Genomic DNA, 20225 nt, shown 5'->3' on the forward strand with positions numbered 1-20225 from the left:
TAAGAAATTTGAGACTGTTATTCCCAAATTGTTATTTCTCCCACATGAAATCAGGGCTGATAAAAAGAACCAGGTCATTGGAGGAACTTGAGAACAGAAAGACATTTTATAAATGCACCACCAAAAATGTAGTGGGCTTTGTTCAAATATTCTTTCTTTCTGGAAGGGGAACACATGAACACCCATGGCGGATTCATGTCAATGTACGGCAAAACCAATGCAATATTGTAAAGTTTAAAAATAGATAAATAAACTAATTAAAAAAAAAAACTTTCAAAAACAAATCTAAGTTCAACAGTGAAGTATTTCTGACATCTTAAATCTTAGGGGTATAATCAGGCACTTCCTCGAAATATCTTTTAGCATTCAAAATGAACCCTTTTTATACTACTGAAGGTCTTTGTCTTCATTCCTTCAATAATCAATAGAAGTAGAAAGAGAAACTGGTAGACCTATGATCCAGGATTATATCTAAACAAACAAAATACAGACAATAAGAAACCTATATCCTTTAAGGTTGTCTTAAATGAATTACATTTCAGAACTTCAATAAAATAACATATGTGACAATGCCTAAGTCAATGCTTAACCTAGTGCTTACTGGTCCTCAATAAACACATTTTTTTATTTCAGCAATCTCTCTACAATTAAAAATGAGGATCAGGCATAGTGTTGCCTGAAGACCTTCAGGTGCTTCTTTTCTTTTTCTTTTTTGATTTTGTTTAAAGATATCCTTAAATCCATCTTTGAATACAAATCTGTCTCAAGATAACCTCAGATATGCAGATGACACCACCCTTATGGCAGAAAGTGAGGAGGAACTAAAAAGCCTCTTGATGAAAGTGAAAGAGGAGAGTGAAAAAGGTGGCTTAAAACTCAACATTCAGAAAACTAGGATCATGGTATCTGGCCCCATCACTTCATGGGAAATGGACGGGGAAACAGTGGAAACAGTGTTAGACTTTACTTTTTTGGGTGCCAAAATCACTGCAGATGGTGATTGAAGCCATGAAATTAAAAGACGCTTACTCCTTGGAAGGAAAGGTATGACCAACCTAGTCAGCACATTAAAAAGCAGAGACATTACTTTGACAACAAAAGTCCATCTAGTCAAGGCTATGGTTTTTCCAGTAGTCATGTATGGATGTGAGAGTTGGACTGTGAAGAAAGCTGAGCGCCGAAGAATTGATGCTTTTGAACTGTGGTGTTGGAGAAGACTCTTGAGAGTCCCTTGGACTGCAAGGAGATCCAACCAGTCCATCCTAAAGGAGATCAGTCCTGGGTGTTCACTGGAAGGACGGATGTTGAAGCTGAAACTCCAACACTTTGGCCACCTCATGTGAAGAGCTGACTCACTGGAAAAGACCCTAATGCTGGGAAGGATTGGGGGCAGGAGGAGAAGGGGACGACAGAGGATGAGATGGCTGGATGGCATCACCGACTCGATGGACATAAGTTTGGGTAAACTCCGGGAGTTGGTGATGGACAGGGAGGCCGGGCATGCTGCGATTCATGGGGTTGCAAAGAGTCGGACACAACTGAGAGACTGAACTGAACTAAACTGAACTGTCTCAAGAACTCATGAAGCATCTCTGACCACATCTTACAAATGGTCCAACTTTAAAAAAAGAACAGAATCTGTGGGAGCTTTTTTTAAAAAAGAAAGAAAGAGCATAGTAGAGGTAAAATATGTCACCAAATGGTCAGGTGGTCACAAAACAGCTCCACGTTGGAAGACAGCCTCGTAGAAGACATGCAGGAACACAGACTGATTTGCTAAAACAAGGCTCTTTGTTGTTCAGATTCAATCCTTAATTAAATGTTAAGTTTATGAACTATTGTGGTTGCTAAAACTGACACTTAAATCTACTGGCAAATAAAAATTAGGAGAAATGAACTGGGTGGAAAGTAAAAGTGAACTTTAGTTCTCGGGGTAGCCAATACTTTTGGAACTGTCATTCTAGAGATAAGAAGGATTGAATAATTGCTTTCTAATAAAGATAAAAATGTGTTAGTTCAAATTACTAAGTAAAATATGAACATACTTTCATGATAATCTATTTACATTATACACGAATATGACTGTGCTGTATAGACACTAAAACACAGACAAGAAATTACCATCATCCTTTATGTTAATTTATACTTATATAATGCTATTTGGATATATCAAAACTATGTTTATATAAATAGCATGCATTCCCTTCACTCAAAGGACCTGAACTAAGTTAAATCCTACATAGCTTTTCCTTCTTGGATATCACACACTTGACTGCTTTGGAGTTATTCAAAAATGCAAAATGTCATGTGAAAAGGACTACAGGGAAAACAAAATGAAATGAAATTCCATGTAAGTTTAAACTGGCCTCTAAAAGCCCTACAGCTTCTTCCTCTAGATTTAAACAGCTAAGAATCATGTTTTAATTAACGGCAAATTAGTTTGCTATCCTTGTGCTAAAAAGGAACATCAGACCAATGTTATCAGCTATATATAGCTTAACAAAGGCTGTGATCATGGATTTCCAACATCCATCACTGGCCCTTATATAATGAGATAAATGTGAGAAAGTTCTTTTCCTTCTTTTCTGTATTTGTTTAAAAGAATGCTGTTTTTAAAAGCTGACCTGTAAATATCTTGGTTGAAACCTAGGTCCTAATTTGAATTTGTAGGTATAACAAGTAGGCTAATAAACTAACAGAAATAATGCTATAGACAGACATCTTTCATAGCTTTCTGCAGTATTTCTGGTTTGTGAATAGCCACTATATGCAAAAACAAAACAAAACAAAACAAAACAAATCTAGAAAGACTGATCTAGACTTAGAAGTGGTAGAAAAAGCAATGGAAGATACATGCTAATCAAAGGAATTCATTTAGAAGCCAGTCAAAGATATACTCTGATTTGGTCCTGATGATAAAGCATTTTATAAAAACTCTTACTGACACAATCTGGGGATTCTAGAAGCAGCAAGCAGGTTGAAGCTTAAATTGTACAAAGTAACAGCTGAAACAAGGACAGAGCTCTATTCTGATTCCTCAGAGATATGCAAAGCATCACTTTGTAAGCTCACCTAGAATTATACCACAGATATTTACATAACAATCACCTGAAGGCTGTGTTACCCCAGGATGGCCATCACCTCAGATGGTATTTCTTAGATTTACATGTGACACCACCACATTGTTAGATGACACCACCACATTGTTAGATACCACAAGTCACACATTGAACTGTTAAATCTCATTAGGCCTACTGGCTATTAAAAAGTGAAGTGTCATCACAATACCACTCAACTTCCATTCCCCAAGCTTTCTATTTTGCAAACTGTTCAGAGCTCCCATTTTGAAGAAAATTTGTTTGTACTAATGACACGGGAACCCTCTAGCTCCATACCAGTTTCAATGCTTCCATCCTGCCCAGTCTCCCTAACTCATCCTGGAAACTTCTCTTGATTATGCTATTATAATAGCTAGGAAGACAGAACCATTTGCAGGGTGAATATAAATACTTTATTTCGTGGTAATAAATGCTGTAGCATTCCTTACCACCCAAAGAATATTAAGGGCTCAGAACAAATGAGACCATCTGGAATGTTCAATTTGCTGGGCCCATAAAAGGAATGGGATGGCAATTCCCTCTAACGGCTGTCAGATCCATCCTAGATTTGTGATGGAGTTGTTCATCCTCCTGCCCTCGACGTTTCAGATCCTCAAATGATCTACATAACTGTGGCTTGTTAGGTATGCAACACAACTAAGGTGCTTGCAGTGTGTGTTAGTTGCGCAGTCGCGTCTGACTCTTTGTGACCCCATGAACTGTAGGCCGCCAGATTCCTCTGTCCATGGGATTCTCCAGGCAAGAAAACTGGAGTGGGTTGCCATTCCCTTCTCCAGAGAAGGTGCTTACCGGGAACAACTTAATAGTGGGCATGAGTGCGTAAGCTGTTTTGTTACATTACAAAATTCCTGAGCTCCTGACAGTCTCCACATTGTTGTCTGTTTTTCCACATCAATGTCAGGAATCCACAGATATTTACAATGGCTCCACCACTTGGTTTACACCTCCTTTCTTTAATTATATATACATTCTAAAGCATGTTGTATGTCAAAGCTTTAAGCTAAGGTACATATTTGTCATTGCTTCCTCTTGGTCATAAATTTTGCTTCTCTCTCCCTCTCTATTATCTGTTAAAAATACTGCCTACATGAACTGCCCCAGTCTTAAAGAACAGGGAAAATTAGTGTTTAAACTCACCGGCCATTCCAAAGTTAAGCTGAGGCATTTCTTCAGTCTTTGTTTTTTTGGGGCTCGGCAAGTCTCTTGAAGAGTCAGATGGGAAGGCCCATAGTTTCTTTCGTGGATTGACAGTGGAGGGTGCTGGCGATTTCACAGGCTTGTTTGTGGTAGGACACCATTTGTAGCCAGGATTTGCTTTCATAAACGCATCTTTATACTATAAATAAAGAATAGACAACATATTTTAATTAACACATAGATTGAAAAGGTTCTAATAGCCTTCACCTTACTCCTCTATTAAGGTACTGAATAAAAAAAAAAAAAAAAAAAACCCACTTCTGTGTCTTTCCTTGTAGAAGAATGACAACCTCAGTATGAGGCTTTAGAGATAGGACATGACTTTATCTACTAGAAAGTTCATTTGTGGGATGAGGGTTCAGAGGCAACAAATTTTGTATCTTTCAATTCTCATTATTCTTTTTTCTTTCCAGTATCCAAATTCAGATCTCCACCTGATCTTGGTGGAGAAAGGGAGTTATCTGTCATGCTATTTGTCATGTGTATCTATTTCAAACTAGGTATCAGATGCACATTACAAATGTGAGTCAAAACCAGGGTCAGTAACTAGATTCTGATCACTGCTTAATTTGGTAAGTAAGTTAAAAATTAAAACATGCTTTACTGTACAGGTGAATACAGGCAAATCTTATAGAGCAACGTAATCAGTTGTAGGATAAATGAACCAAGATCAAGAATGGCAAGAGAACAGGGCAGGGCAAACTGATGAACTTTTCAGTTATTTGCAGGGGCATGTAGAAGAAACAGTACTGGATACAGAGTCTGATTATCTGGGTTTAAAACCCACCTCTGCTATTAGTCAGTGGTGGACATTAAGCAAGTTGTACAACCTCTCTCAGCCTCAATTCCTCCTGAAAACTACAAAGTGTAACTGCACCTGATCACATCCTAGGGGTTTGCAATGAACACATGTGATCACTAAACTGAACATACAGAGAGCAGTGATGTGTGAGGTCGCAATTAACCCATCACAACGTGGAGGTTTTCAGTCTTCGGTATCAATACCTTCTTTTCTCCTTTATTTTTCTATGGTTTTCTCCCTCTTTCCCAACTCTGCCATTCCCTTTCCCGACAATAAAATTAAATAAAATACATGTATGCTATTCATGTTCTATTACCAAAATTATGTCATTTGATAAAATATATTTTTATGCATTCCTCAATGATTTTGTTATTACTGCTAGATACCTTATTTAAGTAATGTTTTGTTCAATCCTATAAAGCTTGCTTTTCAAAATGAACACTGTGTGTAAAATTAATTTAGTATAAGATTGAAACAGCTTTTTAAACTAACCCATTTAAAAAAGAAGTTCCTTTACCCTTAGTGTAAAAACAGTATATCTGATCAAACTAATAAACATCACTTCACTTTAAATCATATAAATGAAAATTGTACTGTAGACAATATAATGAAAAGTTAGTAGTATTAGTATTGGTAGTAGTAGTATTAGTAATCGTTTAGTATTACTCCCCAGAATTACCCTTAATTCGAATTTTCTGAATAATCTTTTTTTGTTGTTGTTAAACTAAAAGCTGTACATCTGCATATTGATATACAGGTACATGCAGAAGGAAGATACAGTAAGATAAGTTCTACTTTTCTTACAAAAATAATTAAAACGGGATACTAAGGCCAGATCCAAAGTAGAATTTATCATCCCATAGCAGAATAAATTTGGGGTATCAATGTAAAGTAAGAGGTATTCTATACAAGCACATTCACATGCATGAGGGGGTTTACATGTTTGTTAAGCTGAGGCAGACAAACAGTTTCGCTTGCTGTCTGGAGTGGAAAGTGACAAATGAAAGGGTGAGATGAAAATCAAAGTAGTAGGAACCATGCATCATCATTTTGTCCCAGCAAAAGGCACAGTAGGATGAACAATCATTTGAATAAAAGTCACCACTCTATAAAGTAACAAAGGACTATCAAAGTAACATATCTGTCACAAGACATTTAAAAGAAAGTTTTTGATACTTTTGGTGTTTTTTTTTTTTTTTAAAGAAAAAGTCCCAACTGTGAAAGATCCTAGATGGAAGGATGTCACTAGATTTCAGATTTCCTGTTTCTAGGTGTCACCTTCTTCCCTTCCTATGTTGTCAATCTGCTAGATAATATAGTTCTTTCCCAGTAAATATTACATCCTTTTCTAAGAATCACTTAGCAATTTGCTTTGATGAAAATCTGAGTGTGTAATGAAAACAATAATACTGTCATTCTTATGAATGAATTATTACCAGCATTGACTATTCTTAAAAGCACTGATGGTATTAATAAGGGCTAGCTTTAACTAACTTATGATATGCAGTTGTGCTGAAGACAACGTAAAGCAGTGCTAATCACTGACCATAAACATCTCTTTCTCTTGCACTTATTTTACCCACTCAGTCACCTCCATCTCCGGTACTCTATAAGGACTGACTAGACGACAGACACTGGTTAAACACGGGGCATGAAAAGAGCATGAATTAGTCTCTGTCTTAAAATTGACTGCAATCCACAATTATCCACTCAAACATATTACTTCTTTTAATACACGGTCCACACACCTTCCCCTGGCTCCAGCATGATAACTGTTTTTCAGTGGGTCTTTGAGAGGTGGACCATAAAGAAGGTTGAGTGCCAACGAATTGATGCGTTTCAATTGTGGTGTTAGAGAAGACTCTTGACAGTACCTTGGACTGCAAGGAGATCAAACCAGTCAATTCTAAAGGAAATCAACCCTGAATATTCATTGGAAGGACTGATAGTGAAACTGAAGCTCCAATACTTCGGCCACCTGATGTCAAGATCCAACTCACTGGAAAATTTCCTGATGTTGGGAAAGACTGAGGGTGAGATGGTTGGATGGCATCACAGACTCAATGGACATGAGTTTAAGCAAACTTCTGGAGATAGTGAAGGACAAGGAAGCGTGGTGTGCTGTAGTTCATGGGGTCGCAAAGAGTCAGGCATGACTTAGCAACTGAACAACAACTACTGAATCTACCTAAGTGTAGGACAAATGGCAGAAGACATGCCTGCAGTATGTGGGGTGTTATGGAAAATGGAAACTAAGAATTCACTATGAGGATCAATGCTATGTAAATGAATCACAATATTAATCTTGTATATTCTTAAACTTGATGTAAAACAACATAGCAAAGGGTTAAGAATGAAGGAGATAAGAGAAAAGAATAACTAACAGCCCTTGTCCTTAAGGAGTTTAAAGCTTAGATGGAGATGTCATAAATTCATGAAAAGACAGACAGGTCAACACAAGCAGTGTATGAACATCAAGTGAGGGTGGAGGCAGGAGGAGCCTCAGGGTATGAGGATGTCTGTCCTTGGAACCAAGCACACCATCAATCATTGGCTGTGATTCAGCTATAAGAGACAACAGAAAGGCTTAATCATTTGTTGTGATGAGGTTATTAGGAAAGGGATTACAGAGAAAGCTGAGTAAGGGAGAAATCAGAAACCGCTATATATAGTCTGGAGCAAATAGCTGAGTCAAACTATTAGCACGCTGGTCAACCACGTGGGCAAAAATCCATCAGCACAAGATTGAAAGGACCAAAGAGACAGGCCCACTCATCTGGATCCCCAAGGGAGGGCTTTCCTGCTGGGGGTAGAGGGGGAAACTCAGTTATCCTTCACAAACATCAATCACAGGCTATTGGTCCTATCCCTGAGGTAACTAACCTCTTGCTAAAATACTTATTTTCAAAAATCTCCCATTAAAATAAAAATTCCCTTACTAAATTCTTTTTTGTTCTGCAAATTTCTAACTGATTAGATAGCCTAAGTGAATCTACTTTATAGGCACAGTTCCTGACTTACAGAAGGTGCTTATTAGTAAATGTTGGCCCTCCTCTCTCCAATCTCAACCACCACCAGACTTCATTAGCAATGATAATACACCACTGCTATTCAGTAATGGTATTAAATATATACCCTTGATGCAGTATTTGGTCTACTTTATATATGACAATGGCATTATTATAAACCAAAAGACAGTATTATGTTAATCTTTAAAAAACTGGTTCTCAAAATCACTTTCACAGATCATTTATAAGAACAGGAAATGTGATCTTAAAAAGCACCTTAAGGAGAGATGTACTTATTAATTGTTCTCCAAGTATTTGTTCTTAATTGGAGGTGGGGGCGGAGAGGGTTGGCTCAAAAAGTCCAGCAGTATTTCTAGCTATTATTGCAGTCTAGCTCTTCTCAACAGAGTGAGAGAAAATAATATCCCTGTTGAGGTAAAGTAATAAGGGACCCTGGGAATATCTATAGAAATAACGAGAGCTGATACTGGTGCTAATATGTGAAATATTACCACGATAAAAAAAAAATCTACTACAATTATGAAGAGATTATTCAGTAATTATCTTGTTTTCAAAAAAGGCATAATACATTTTAAATTCTGTAACTTTGCAGGGGCTAAGTGAATCTTTAGCATAATAAATTTTGAGATGGCTAATGAATTTGGAGATAACTGCACCTCCTCATATTGGCAGGCAGAAATCACATTATACAGGGTGGAAGATGAGAGGAAGATATTTGAGAAGTGGCACTAATTAGTACTTCCTTAGTTCTTGGAACCTTTCCTCATAAAATGTTAAAACTTATCATATAGGTCTGAATTATTCTTACTAGACATTTTAACAGGAAGAAGATTAATCAGACTTTTATATGATGGGATGATGAATTAAGTTTATGTATCTGATAGAACAGAAGTATTTTAAATTATACACTAACCTATGAAACTTTCATGATAAAGCCACTCCAGTAAAAACCATACTTTTCAAAAAGTGACTTGAATAAGTGACCAGGGAGTTATTTGGTTTTCTTGCAGAAAAGTCATAAAGGAAAAACTGAGTTGGCTACAGATATGGTTGCCTAAATTCCCTGTAAGGATTACTGTGGAGACAGTGGTTCATTTCCACATATAAATTTTTTTAAAGGACAATTTTCCTCCCTAATTTGGGTTAAGGAGTAGAAAGTCTGTTTAATCAGTTAGCACTAATTAAAAATACAAATTTCAGAATTTCTTTTAATATGTAATTTTGGCACTTTATAAAAGGATGGTAGGGGTCTGGGTAAGCAAACATTATCTGCATTTCTGGAAATGCATTAACAGATAATTCATGTACAAGCTGGATTTAGAAAAGGCAGATAAACCAGAGATCAAACTGCCAACATCCATTGGATCATAAAAGAAGAGAGAGAATCCCAGAAAAACAATCAACAAATTAGAAAAACAACTAACAGTTAGCAAATGGACTGATGTTTCTGAAATCAAGTAGTTAGCTCACTTAATGGAACATCTACTTTGTTAGGAATCATTAATCACATTGAACAGTATCTGCCAAGCTGGGCAAATGATCCTTTTGGTTTTGTTGATTCTTATGTTTCAAAGATTAATTGTGTATTTTAGTAGTACTTCAGTGTGTTAATAGGTTCTAATAAGAACAGAAAAAAATTACTAGGTAAAGAAGTACGAAATACAAACATAAGCTTATCAGGAACAGCTGATATTTCATAGCATTTTAAACTTCATGCCTGTGCGCACAATGCCTTACTTGCACTTTAACCTCAACCCCGTGAGGGCAGGCATCTTCATTGCCAATTTACAAATGTGGAAACTCAGAAAGTCTGAAAAGGGAGAAGGCTACCCAAACTCTACTGCTAGTAATTTGCTGCCTTGGATAAGTCACTTAACTCCTCTGGGTTGCAATGTCCTCATCTTTGGCTTTCAGAAAACAGTATCTACTTCGTGGGATTATTTTTAGGATTAAATGGGTCAGAACCCTGGAGAGAATTAAAGCAATATTCAAAAATTGATATTATTTCAAAAAATTAACACGACTATTTTTTTTATAATACGAAAGTCCTGACATCCAGAACACAGGAATGGGAAAGGCCTCAGAAACAAGTAATCTGAGAACTGTGAAGCCCAAATCTTTGGTTTTACTACCCACCTCTCCTTAAAGTGCTGGGGCCCCAGTTAAGTCACACTCAGAAAAACCCACACAGAGTAAGTTATTTCATTAGAGGTAGCAGAAAGTGTCTGATAGAGGAAAGAAATGTCGACTGACAGCTATGGCTTGACCCAAAAGAAAGATTCTTGGAACACCAAAGCGGAAGTTTCAAAGAACAGAAGGGTTAAGAATCATTTAATAAACAGATGAAAACGTGACTGTAACTCAATTGTTCACAAAACTCTCATCAAATTACAGATTATAAAATAATTCTTGTACAGAAATAACAAACGTAACACTTGTTTCTCAAGAATGTGGGGATCAGTGGGGTGCTGCTCCAGCCCAGTAGTATGCACGATGCCGCATCAAACTAGTACAAATTCTGTCGCGCGTGACACATGACTGTTAACAAAAGTTGTCCAGAGTAATAATACACAAGAAAATGACATCAAATTTTCTATGGAGAAGAATCCATTTCTGATAAAACCAAAGAAAGGCCATGAACACAATCATTTTCTCTTGAAGAAATATCGAGGAAGAACTGGTCACGAAACCCCATGGAGATTTACAGTGATAACCTTTCCTAGACTCCAGACCACAACAGACCCCAGCATTTACAAGAGGCTATTACAGTTTACTTTTAAACTGTGTTTTGTTGCATTTGATTCCATTGCTCTTTTATTAACGTACAACCGAGCTTCCAACTTTGCAGGACAATTTCTCAAGATGTTCGCCTTTATATCGTCATTTCCTATTACTCGCCTACAAACAGCTCAGGCTTCAGGTAAAACTTTCTCATTCCTGAAGTTGTTCTTACTTTTCCCTGCCTGCTTGTATCCTTGCCTTTCTTCTGAATCCTGTGCCAAGGGACATACCAAATTCTACTAACAACTTCATAAAGCCTTTTCTGAAATACACCCAACCCCAGCACAAGCAGACTCTTCCCATGAGACCATGACATTTTATAGTTACCATTTTTCACTTCTTAACTCAAATCTCTTCTCTCTCCGTCACCTAAAGTGAGCAACATATACCACAAGGATGCTAGAAGCAAATGGGGAAGACTATCCCAGGGTCCACAACTGTATGACTGGCCAAGATACTAACTCCAAAGAGCCTTAGGTCCCTGCTCTGAAGAATAGAAACACTCGTTGCTGTTGTTTAGTTGCGTCTAACTCTTTGCCACCCCATGGACTGTAGCCTGCCAGGCTCCTCTGTCCATGGGATTTCCCAGGCAAGAACAGTGGAGTGGGTTGCCATTTCCTTCTCGAGGTGATCTTCCCAACCCAGCGATCAAACCCAGGAATCCCGACCGAAGGATCTCTTGCACTAGGTGGATTCTTTACCTCTGAGCCACCAGGGAAGCCCCAAGGAACAATCATAACTGAGTTTAAATATTTATGCTTATGTCACACAGAGTTGGACACGACTGAGCGACTTCTACTTTTCACTTTCATGCATTGGAGAAGGAAATGGCAACCCACTCCAGTATTCTTGCCTGGAGAATCCCAGGGACAGAGGAGCCTGCTAGGCTGCCGTCAATGGGGTCGCACAGAGTCGGACACGACTGAAGCGACTTAGCAGCAGCAGCAGCAAAACATCCACTCTGGAATGAACTAACTAGTCAATAAATGCATGTATTCTGTCCCATGCCTAGGCTACAAAAACCAAAGAGGGTATGATAAAGGTCATTCAAAACTGTCTTAACTTCCCAGATCCTCTCCTCTCTTTGGCACTGACTCTCTCTATCTGAATAACATGTGTGATCCTCTATACTGACTGTCCATTAATTAATTGTGATTATTAGTTTAAGTGACAAGTAGAAGTTTCCAGAAATGTCCTAGTCAAAAATGCAGACTTATATTTGTACATTTGAACAAATGTATACATTAAGATGTTAAAAGGAACAATAATATGGTTTGAGTCTACTAACAGGCAGCTGCAGAAGCTAGAGGCTATGAATGCCCACAACACTGCACCATCAGGCATGCTGCTGAATTTAAGAAAGGAATCCAGGTTATATCCTTAGGACAGTTTAAAACCCTCAGAAAACCTGAAACCCTCATTCAACATTTTTTTTTTTCCCCAACAATACAAATCAGCCCTGGGAAACAATTTAAAAAACTGAAAAATTCCCAAACAGGTACTTCCCCTCACCAGATGCACTAATAGAAAATAATCAGACAGCAAGTAATGAGTCAGAGAAAGTTTCAATAAGTAAAAAAAAAAGTGACATTTCAATTAAGGCTGTAATATTCACACAGAAAAACACCAGCACAATTACCTGCACTCTTTTGTAATTTCAAAACCATTTGGTAAGTAGGTAGAAACAAGTATCACTTACGACTAGAAACCAATTGTATAAGGATTTTGAAAGTAGCTGAACCTTCCATGGCACTAGAAGTGAGACAACATTTCATAAGAGCAACTACAAACAAGGGAAGTTGTGGGGTGGAAGATCCAGTTATGGTCTCCACTGGAGTAGTCTGTGTGTTGGGGGGTGGGGGTGGGGCTGCACCTTATGAGATTTAGATTTCATTACTCACCACAATGGCAAATATTGTGAAGCTAATTAAGTAACTAGTAAAGGAATTCCTGTATGAAAATAAGACTTCCTTCCTCTTAAAAGTGGCCACCTGTTGGGTTTATCAATTAGCAGTATTTGAGAAAGTAAACAATTATGGGACAGGCTGCATGTTACCCAAAAACAGTAATCCAAAAACAAACTCAAGAGTTTAATTATAGGAAGCTTATGCAACTCCCTATGAGGTTTCAGATTAATTGTTTTATCATAGAAGCATGACTATGAAAGGATCTAAAGCTACTTAATGGGAATCTTTCACTGTTAATTACTGTTATGAGAATTAAAATCTCCAGTAGCATTTAAAATCATGTAGATTACTGGAATTGATTTTAAATTTGCTAGATGCTCTACATAGTTAAAATTCTATCTTTAACAATACAGTTAATTCCTGAAGCCTTATGTGATCATTAATTACACAACAACTATGCTAATCATTTATTCTGGATTCAAATTTCCCTGAACACTGAGTAAGAATTTTTTATGCTCCATGTTAGTCTGTTAAGCAACTCAATAAAACCACAGCAATTGAAAGAATTATTTTTCTACATACTAAGATATCTAATAAAATATTTCACTTGAAACTCTGTATTTGTCCCCTGCTGGTCCATCTTTTCATAGAACTTAACCAAATGTTTGGGTGGCTGCGGTTTTTCATGAATCAATATTATTTGCAAGTTGTAACTCTAAAGAAATATAGTTAGAGTTATTCCTTTCAAGTTTAACCACAATGATATTGCTTTGCTTTCCCCTTACTTGCTAAATCCATTACACAATACATTTTAAATGTACAATGAACTCACACTAATTTAAGATTATTTAAGAAACAGATCAGTATACAATTTTTGAATAAATTAAGTCACATTTTGGAACATACACTCCACTTCTCTGGAAAGCATTCCTGTATAGAAATACTTCTCACTAACTACCGCTTACACAGTGTTTACATGCATGCACCCATCATAGTACACCCCGTTCCACTGCCATTCGTTCCTTTTCTGGCTTTGAATACTCACGCTGTACTTACTACCTACAGAAACAAATCAAAGCATATCTTTGGATAACTGTGTATATTACAAAATTTAAAAAAATTAGTGCTGGAAGGGATGCAAATTTTGTTCTAACTTTCTCTTTCTAATAACACTGTTTTTAAAAAAGGAAAAAAAAAAAAAACCTGAGACCCAGAAATTAACTTAGATATGGTTACAAAGCTCTTTAGCTTTAGAACTAGATCAAGATTATCATCTTCACCATGGGCATTCTCTTACAGCAGAAGCTGGGTTCCTAGAAAAACTAAAAACAAAAATCATTCATAATAAATGAATCACCATTCATAAAAATCCATCCCTCATGTCTATCAGTGCAATACATACAGTGAGAAAAAAATTCTTGGCAATAGGTTTCTTTCGGCACCTCACCAGTATTTGCAAGGTGGACTTGGAACTCAGGAATAGGAACAAAGCTTGTATGTCTTCATTTAACACTTGATTCAGGATTCACCTTCGTGCTGCTGCTAGGCCTTCAGCATGGACTCAAACTGGGGGTTGCAGGATTGGTTGTTCACAGTTACCACAAAGCCTCCTCACTGTAACCTACCTCCTTGGCCATGTCTGTGTATTTCTGCTTTTCCTTTGGATCGAGAACAGCCCACCAATCAGCTAGTATCTTGGTAGCACCTCGGTTATCAAGCCTGGGGTGTTCCTGACGTACAAGAGAGCGATGACGTTTGCAAAATAAGAGAAATGCATTCATTGGTCTCCGGGCTCGCTGTTCTGGTGATTCATCATCTTCAGTTTCACCAACATCTTGCTCTAGGCCATCGGCCCCAAGAAGTTGAACCTATTACCAACAAAACAAAAGCCAAAATGTTTAACATATCCTGGATAACTCTGTTTTTAACAATTAGTGTTGGTTTTTAAATTGTATTTTTCCTTAGCTCTATTTAAACAATTTACAAATTGGGGGGAGGGGTTTTAAAAATTATCAACCACTATTTGTGGCTGGTAACCAACTTACAATGTTTTCTTTTGCTGAGTTTCTATAGCAACCTGTGCATGTCACTATTACAGTATATATTACATTGCTGTTATAATTGCTTGCATTTTTTTCCCTGACTAACAGTGAGCTCTTTGAGGACAAAACCTCTCTTATTTCCCTCATACACAGTGCCTAGTTTAATGTCTTATATAATATTAGTACCTAACTAACCACTGGATAAAGGATTAAACCCATTCCGTAGTATATGGTTCTCAAAGTTAACAACAATATCCTCATAAAGATACATGAATAATGGTTCTGTCTTTCTCCTTTTTGGCAAGTGCTTTTGTATAATTAATAATGTGAAAATGAATAAAAGTCTAATACAGACTATTTAATGTTTCTGTGCACATCAAAGTGAAGCCTCCTACCATAAAAATCAAAACAGATACTTGACATCATTTGAAGGAAGAACTACATAAGTAAATTTTCAAGTCTATAGATAATCACACATCCTTGTCTACTGAAATTCTATGGTGATAGGGCTTAAACTTTCAAAACTGCTTTTGAATCCTCCATTTTCCTAAGCATCTCATTCAATTCAAGGACTTCTGCAAAGCTCTGATCCTGTCCATCTGTGTAATCCTCATTGCCGCTGTCCTAGTAGCACTCTGGCCTATGGCTTCATCTTCCTGCTTTTAATCCCTTATAATACTTCCTATGCATGGCTGCAGGTTTAATTTCTTAAAGCCCATCTCTGACCACAGAATCTTAGAATATAATAACATTGTTAAGTATCTTCTGAGGCTAAAATATGATTCCATGGTATTTCTTGGAAACACTGCAACCAAGAACAGAAGTCCAGAATGCTTATTAAAACCATTCCTTTAATGCTGTTTCATAGTTAAAATCAAGAAGGATCAAAGAAGCTGTCAGACTGCATTATACATACAATAGGGCAGTATTTCTCAAATGTAAGTGGGCACAGGAATCCCTGGAGGTCTTGTTAAAACAGATTGTTAAGTCCCATTGCCAGAGTTTCGTATTCTGTATGTCTGGAGTAGGCTTTGAGGATTTGTATTTCTAACAAGTTGTGCAGTTATGCTGATGCTGCTGGTCTAAGGATCATACTTTGACACCATTACTATAATAAGGCAATCAGCTTCTTTTATATCATGTTTATTGGGCAACTGTTGCAGACATTGTAAGACAAATCACTAATTTAATCCAACTAAATGTTTTTTAAAAGTCTTTTAAATTTAAATTAAGCATTGTATATGCATTTAATTAACCATCAATTGTCTTCAGACACAAATAGTACAGAACAACCTCGAAGTCAGAGCTACCTCATCTGGAAGTACATTAGGGATTATTACCGGGAGTGAAGGCTACAGATTTATCTTCCTTGTTATGGGTATAATCATTAACAATGACTTGAGTTTTCAAGGAATATTTATCTATCATTCTGAAACTGACTAAGAAGTTACAGAAAAATCAGGCATAAAAATATGTATTATGTAGGTTGAGGAAGTAATTTTATTTTCCCTTTAGAAAAAATAACTTTGATCCAGTGACTAAATTATAGACCTCAAGACAAGAGTTGGAAAAAGAGATAAATAAGACAAGATCCTGGCCCCAGGAGCTCACTGTTTTGCGAGAGGAGAAAGACATATAAGCAAATAAATTAAAAAGCAGGATGATGACTGCAACAAGAAACCAGTGTGATAATGAAAACACTAGTGGATTGGTAGAACAACAGAAAAGTCTCCCTAGAAAAGCATCGTCTGGGCTAAATTTTGAAAGACAAATCAAAGTATACAAGGTAGTCAATGGGAGGTCGTGGGGAACTGACAAAGATTAAAGCTCAATGGTTTATTCAGACACTTATATGCAGTTCAATAGAACCAGTATACCAAAGATTAGAATGGAGAACTAGAGTTGTAGCTGTAGAAGAAGGTATGGGCCATTTCATGAACAATGTGCTTTGTCATTTTTTTAAAAATGCAAAAGAAAAATAAGTGCATTTAATCCTGTAAATGAGTGGTTTCAGATTGTATGACTCAAAAAAAACCCTTGAAGGGGACCAACACAGACTGGAACTTTTTGTTCTGTCAAGTATGAACACTAAAAAAAAATTTTTTGACTTCTAATATAATTATTTCATTAAATTAACTAACTGAAAAGTAAACAAACACGTGCATGGTATATAAATTAAATTGAAATGAAAAATTATCTGGACTTTTTTTTTTCTTTCACCAGAGGCCAAGTAACACTCTGCAACAAGCCAACAGTAGCACCAGACCAGAATCTGGAGACCACTACTAGAAGCAATGGAGAGCTATGAGTGGTTTTAGCAGGGGAAAGACACTGTCAGATCTGTATTTCAGGATAACTCCCGTCATTAGCGTAGAACATGAATAACAGTAGCAAAACTAGTAGCAAACAAAACTAGAGGAACAAATTAAAAGTTTATGCCAGCAGTCCATGCAAGAACTGGGACAAGGCTGAATCAAGGCAGTACTCATGAGAATGGAGAATCGGGAACAGAGACAACACTCCCTAATGAGGTAGAACCAAGAGTGACTGGTGTCTTAACTGAATGCAAAGGTTGAAAAAGAAAGAATGTTTCCAACTTTGGCAGCAAGATTCCTTCATACACAACTGAGAACACTTTTTCTCAAATGAAGAGAAGTTATATTCAGTGGGGAGCAGAAAGATTAGTACTGAGTAGACAGAATGTGAAGAGGCTCTTGGCAGAGAAGGCTGAGTTGGGATAATGAACCGATGTACCAACATAAAGAAGTAAGACCAACAGTGTGGGTGAGATCTCTTGATTGCAGACTAAAAAGAGAAGAGGACTCAAAGACTTCATTCTTTTACTAAATAACTGTTCACTGGGCATGTGATACGGAGCAGCCCCTGTTTCAGGTGATGCCGACAGAGCAGTGAGCATACAGAATCCCCATCCTCATGATGCTGAAAAGTAGAACAATCGACCTGTCACTCTGGAAGGATCTCTCTGGCTGCTTTATTGAGAACAGACTGTAGAAGGGCAAGAGCAAGGGAGAGAGAGGCAGAATATAGTAATCTGCACTAGCACTCGTGGTAGCTTTGATCAAGGTGGTAGCAGTGACACTGCTAAAGAAGGGTCAACTTGTGAATACCTTTTGAAAGTACAGTTGATAACACGCTGATGGACAGATGAGAGACTTGAGCAAAAGAAAACAAACAAGGTGTCAGGTCTGACCAATTTGACAGCTGGAGTTGTCATTTACTGAGAAAGGAAAGAAAGATGCAGGAGGATGGGGTCTGGAGAAGAACAGTGAAAGCTTCATTTTGAACATATTCCACCTGAGATTCTGACTTGATATTTAAAGTGGATATGTCAAGTAAATAGTCAGAAATACAAGTTCAGAATTTAGGGGAAAGGTTCAGGATGGAGACAGAAATTAAGGTAAGAGGCTCAGAGAACATCAATATTTGAGGGTAAAATAATGGATAGACAACAAACGGAAGGAACAAGAAAGGTATAGCTGGGAAGATAGGAACAGAAATAACAGTGAGTGCTGTCACGGACATAGGAGACAGCTTCAAAAAACAAGTCATCAATAGGTGCAAATGCGTGAGAAAGATCAAATTAAGCATGGCATAAACTTGGCAATTTCCTTAAATAGGAAGAATGACACCATTTCTCTGAAAAAGGAAAGGAAAAGATGGATAAGCACTGAGATAAGAGTAAGCTGAGTAGAGAAAGCTGCAGGAGTCATTTTTGGTGGCCTCTATTTTCTCTGTGAAAGAGAAGAAAAGTTCAGCAGTAAGGAGACCATAAACAGTATCCAGAGAAGATGTCTGCAAAACAGGAAAAATGTTTATAATTCCTGATAAACAGAGCGAAAAAGGGAGTTGACCCAAGCCTAGGACAAAAGACTGAGTGGATATCGAAGAATGTTTATAATACTCGTAGTGACACAAAATATGTACTCATTTATTCTTCCATTGACCATGAAAGCTGAAAGTGAAGGTTGCTCAATCACGTCCAACTCTGCGACCCGATGGACTGTAGCCCACCAGGCTCCTCTGTCCATGGGGGTTCTCCAGGCAAGAAAACTGGAGTAGGTTGCCATGCCCTCCCCCCCACCCCAGGGGATCTTCCCAACCCAGGGATCAAACCCAGGTCTCCTGCATTGCAGGCAGATTCTTAACCATCTGAGCCATCAGGGAAGCCATTGAGCATATAACTGTTCAAAATCTACTCTGCGCCAACCACCATCCTGGGCTTTAAGGAAGGAGAAGACAACAGGAAGGGGAAGACCCCTGCTCTACTGAGGTTATCCTCTAGTCTGGGAAGACAGATATAAACAAGTACACATAGCAAACAAGAAGAAGTTCAAGGGGACAAATTACTCAGATGGGGAAGACTTGGGTGGGAGGGACATCTCTGGGGAGGTAAAAGATGAGGAACCAGTCATGCCAAGATCTGAAGGAAAGTGTGGCTTTCTAGTCACCTGCGTCATTGTGTAACTTTCTAAGCAAGAGCTGGCTGCTCCAGTGTGAGACCAGAGGAGGGGGACTAGGAGGGGTGGCGGCACACAGATGCTCTGAGGGCCTCAAGGATGAGGGCCTGAACAGCTCTGAACCTGCACAGATGCTCTGAGGGCCTCAAGGATGAGGGCCTGAACAGCTCTGAACCTGCCTGTAGTGGCAAGGCTGGGCTGGGAAAGAGGAAAGAGAGGCCAGAGGAGCAACAGGTGGGTGCAGAGTGAACATATCAAATTTTATGAATTCACTTCATTTGACTATTGCTTGCAAATCATTAGTTAATTGAGAGAAATACTAATTAAGAAGGATCTGCTTCAGTCTAAATTCTTAGGACGTATAGATACTTTAAGAGTCATCAACATTTGGAATGAAACTGTAGATAAAGTAGTTAAATAGAATTCAAGTTACACAGACTCCTAGAAACACATTCACTGTACCACACGTGTTCACTGCAGTTTCTGAATGTTTAAACTTAAAGACTTCTACAATAAATAGAGAAATTACCTTATCAATATCCTCCTCTTCGTCTTCCTCTTCTTCCTCTTCTGAAAAGTCAAGGAGTTTCTTTGCTAGCAATGGATGCCACTGAAGACACTTGCGCTTTGGTCGTTTTCCAGTCCCTTCTCCTTCTGCTGAATGATCTTTATTTCTATTACTGCCTTTCATTACTGTGACCTGTGGTAGTGAAAAGAAAAAGAGAGAGAGAAATCAAAGTAAATTTGATTAAAACTAGTTTATTTAGCTTCCTTAACTTTAACTGGATTATAGTTTTAATGATTAAAATATCTACCAGCTCAGGCATTTACTGGATTGAGTAAGAACTCTAAGTTAACATAATCAAACAT

The 20225-nt window shown here is 37.7% G+C and overlaps 1 protein-coding gene across 39 annotated transcripts in view; it reads right to left on the bottom strand.

The window, feature by feature from the left end:
* Positions 1-20225, bottom strand: part of BBX (BBX high mobility group box domain containing) — a 285777-nt gene that overhangs the window by 69271 nt on the left and 196281 nt on the right. For all 39 annotated transcript variants that reach the window (XM_081572319.1, XM_081572313.1, XM_081572309.1 and 36 more), the window contains 3 exons: positions 19885-20055; positions 14461-14703; positions 4257-4455 (listed from right to left, as the gene is read on the bottom strand). In XM_081572319.1, coding sequence (XP_081428445.1) covers positions 4257-4455; positions 14461-14703; positions 19885-20046 — 604 coding nt within the window. In that variant the 5' untranslated portion in view covers positions 20047-20055. The remainder of the gene's footprint in view (positions 1-4256; positions 4456-14460; positions 14704-19884; positions 20056-20225) is intronic.

The sequence above is a fragment of the Giraffa tippelskirchi genome, chromosome 2 (genome assembly GCF_054371585.1).
Source record: "Giraffa tippelskirchi isolate mGirTip1 chromosome 2, T2T-mGirTip1v1.2.pri, whole genome shotgun sequence".
In the NCBI taxonomy this organism is placed as follows: Eukaryota; Metazoa; Chordata; class Mammalia; order Artiodactyla; family Giraffidae; genus Giraffa; species Giraffa tippelskirchi.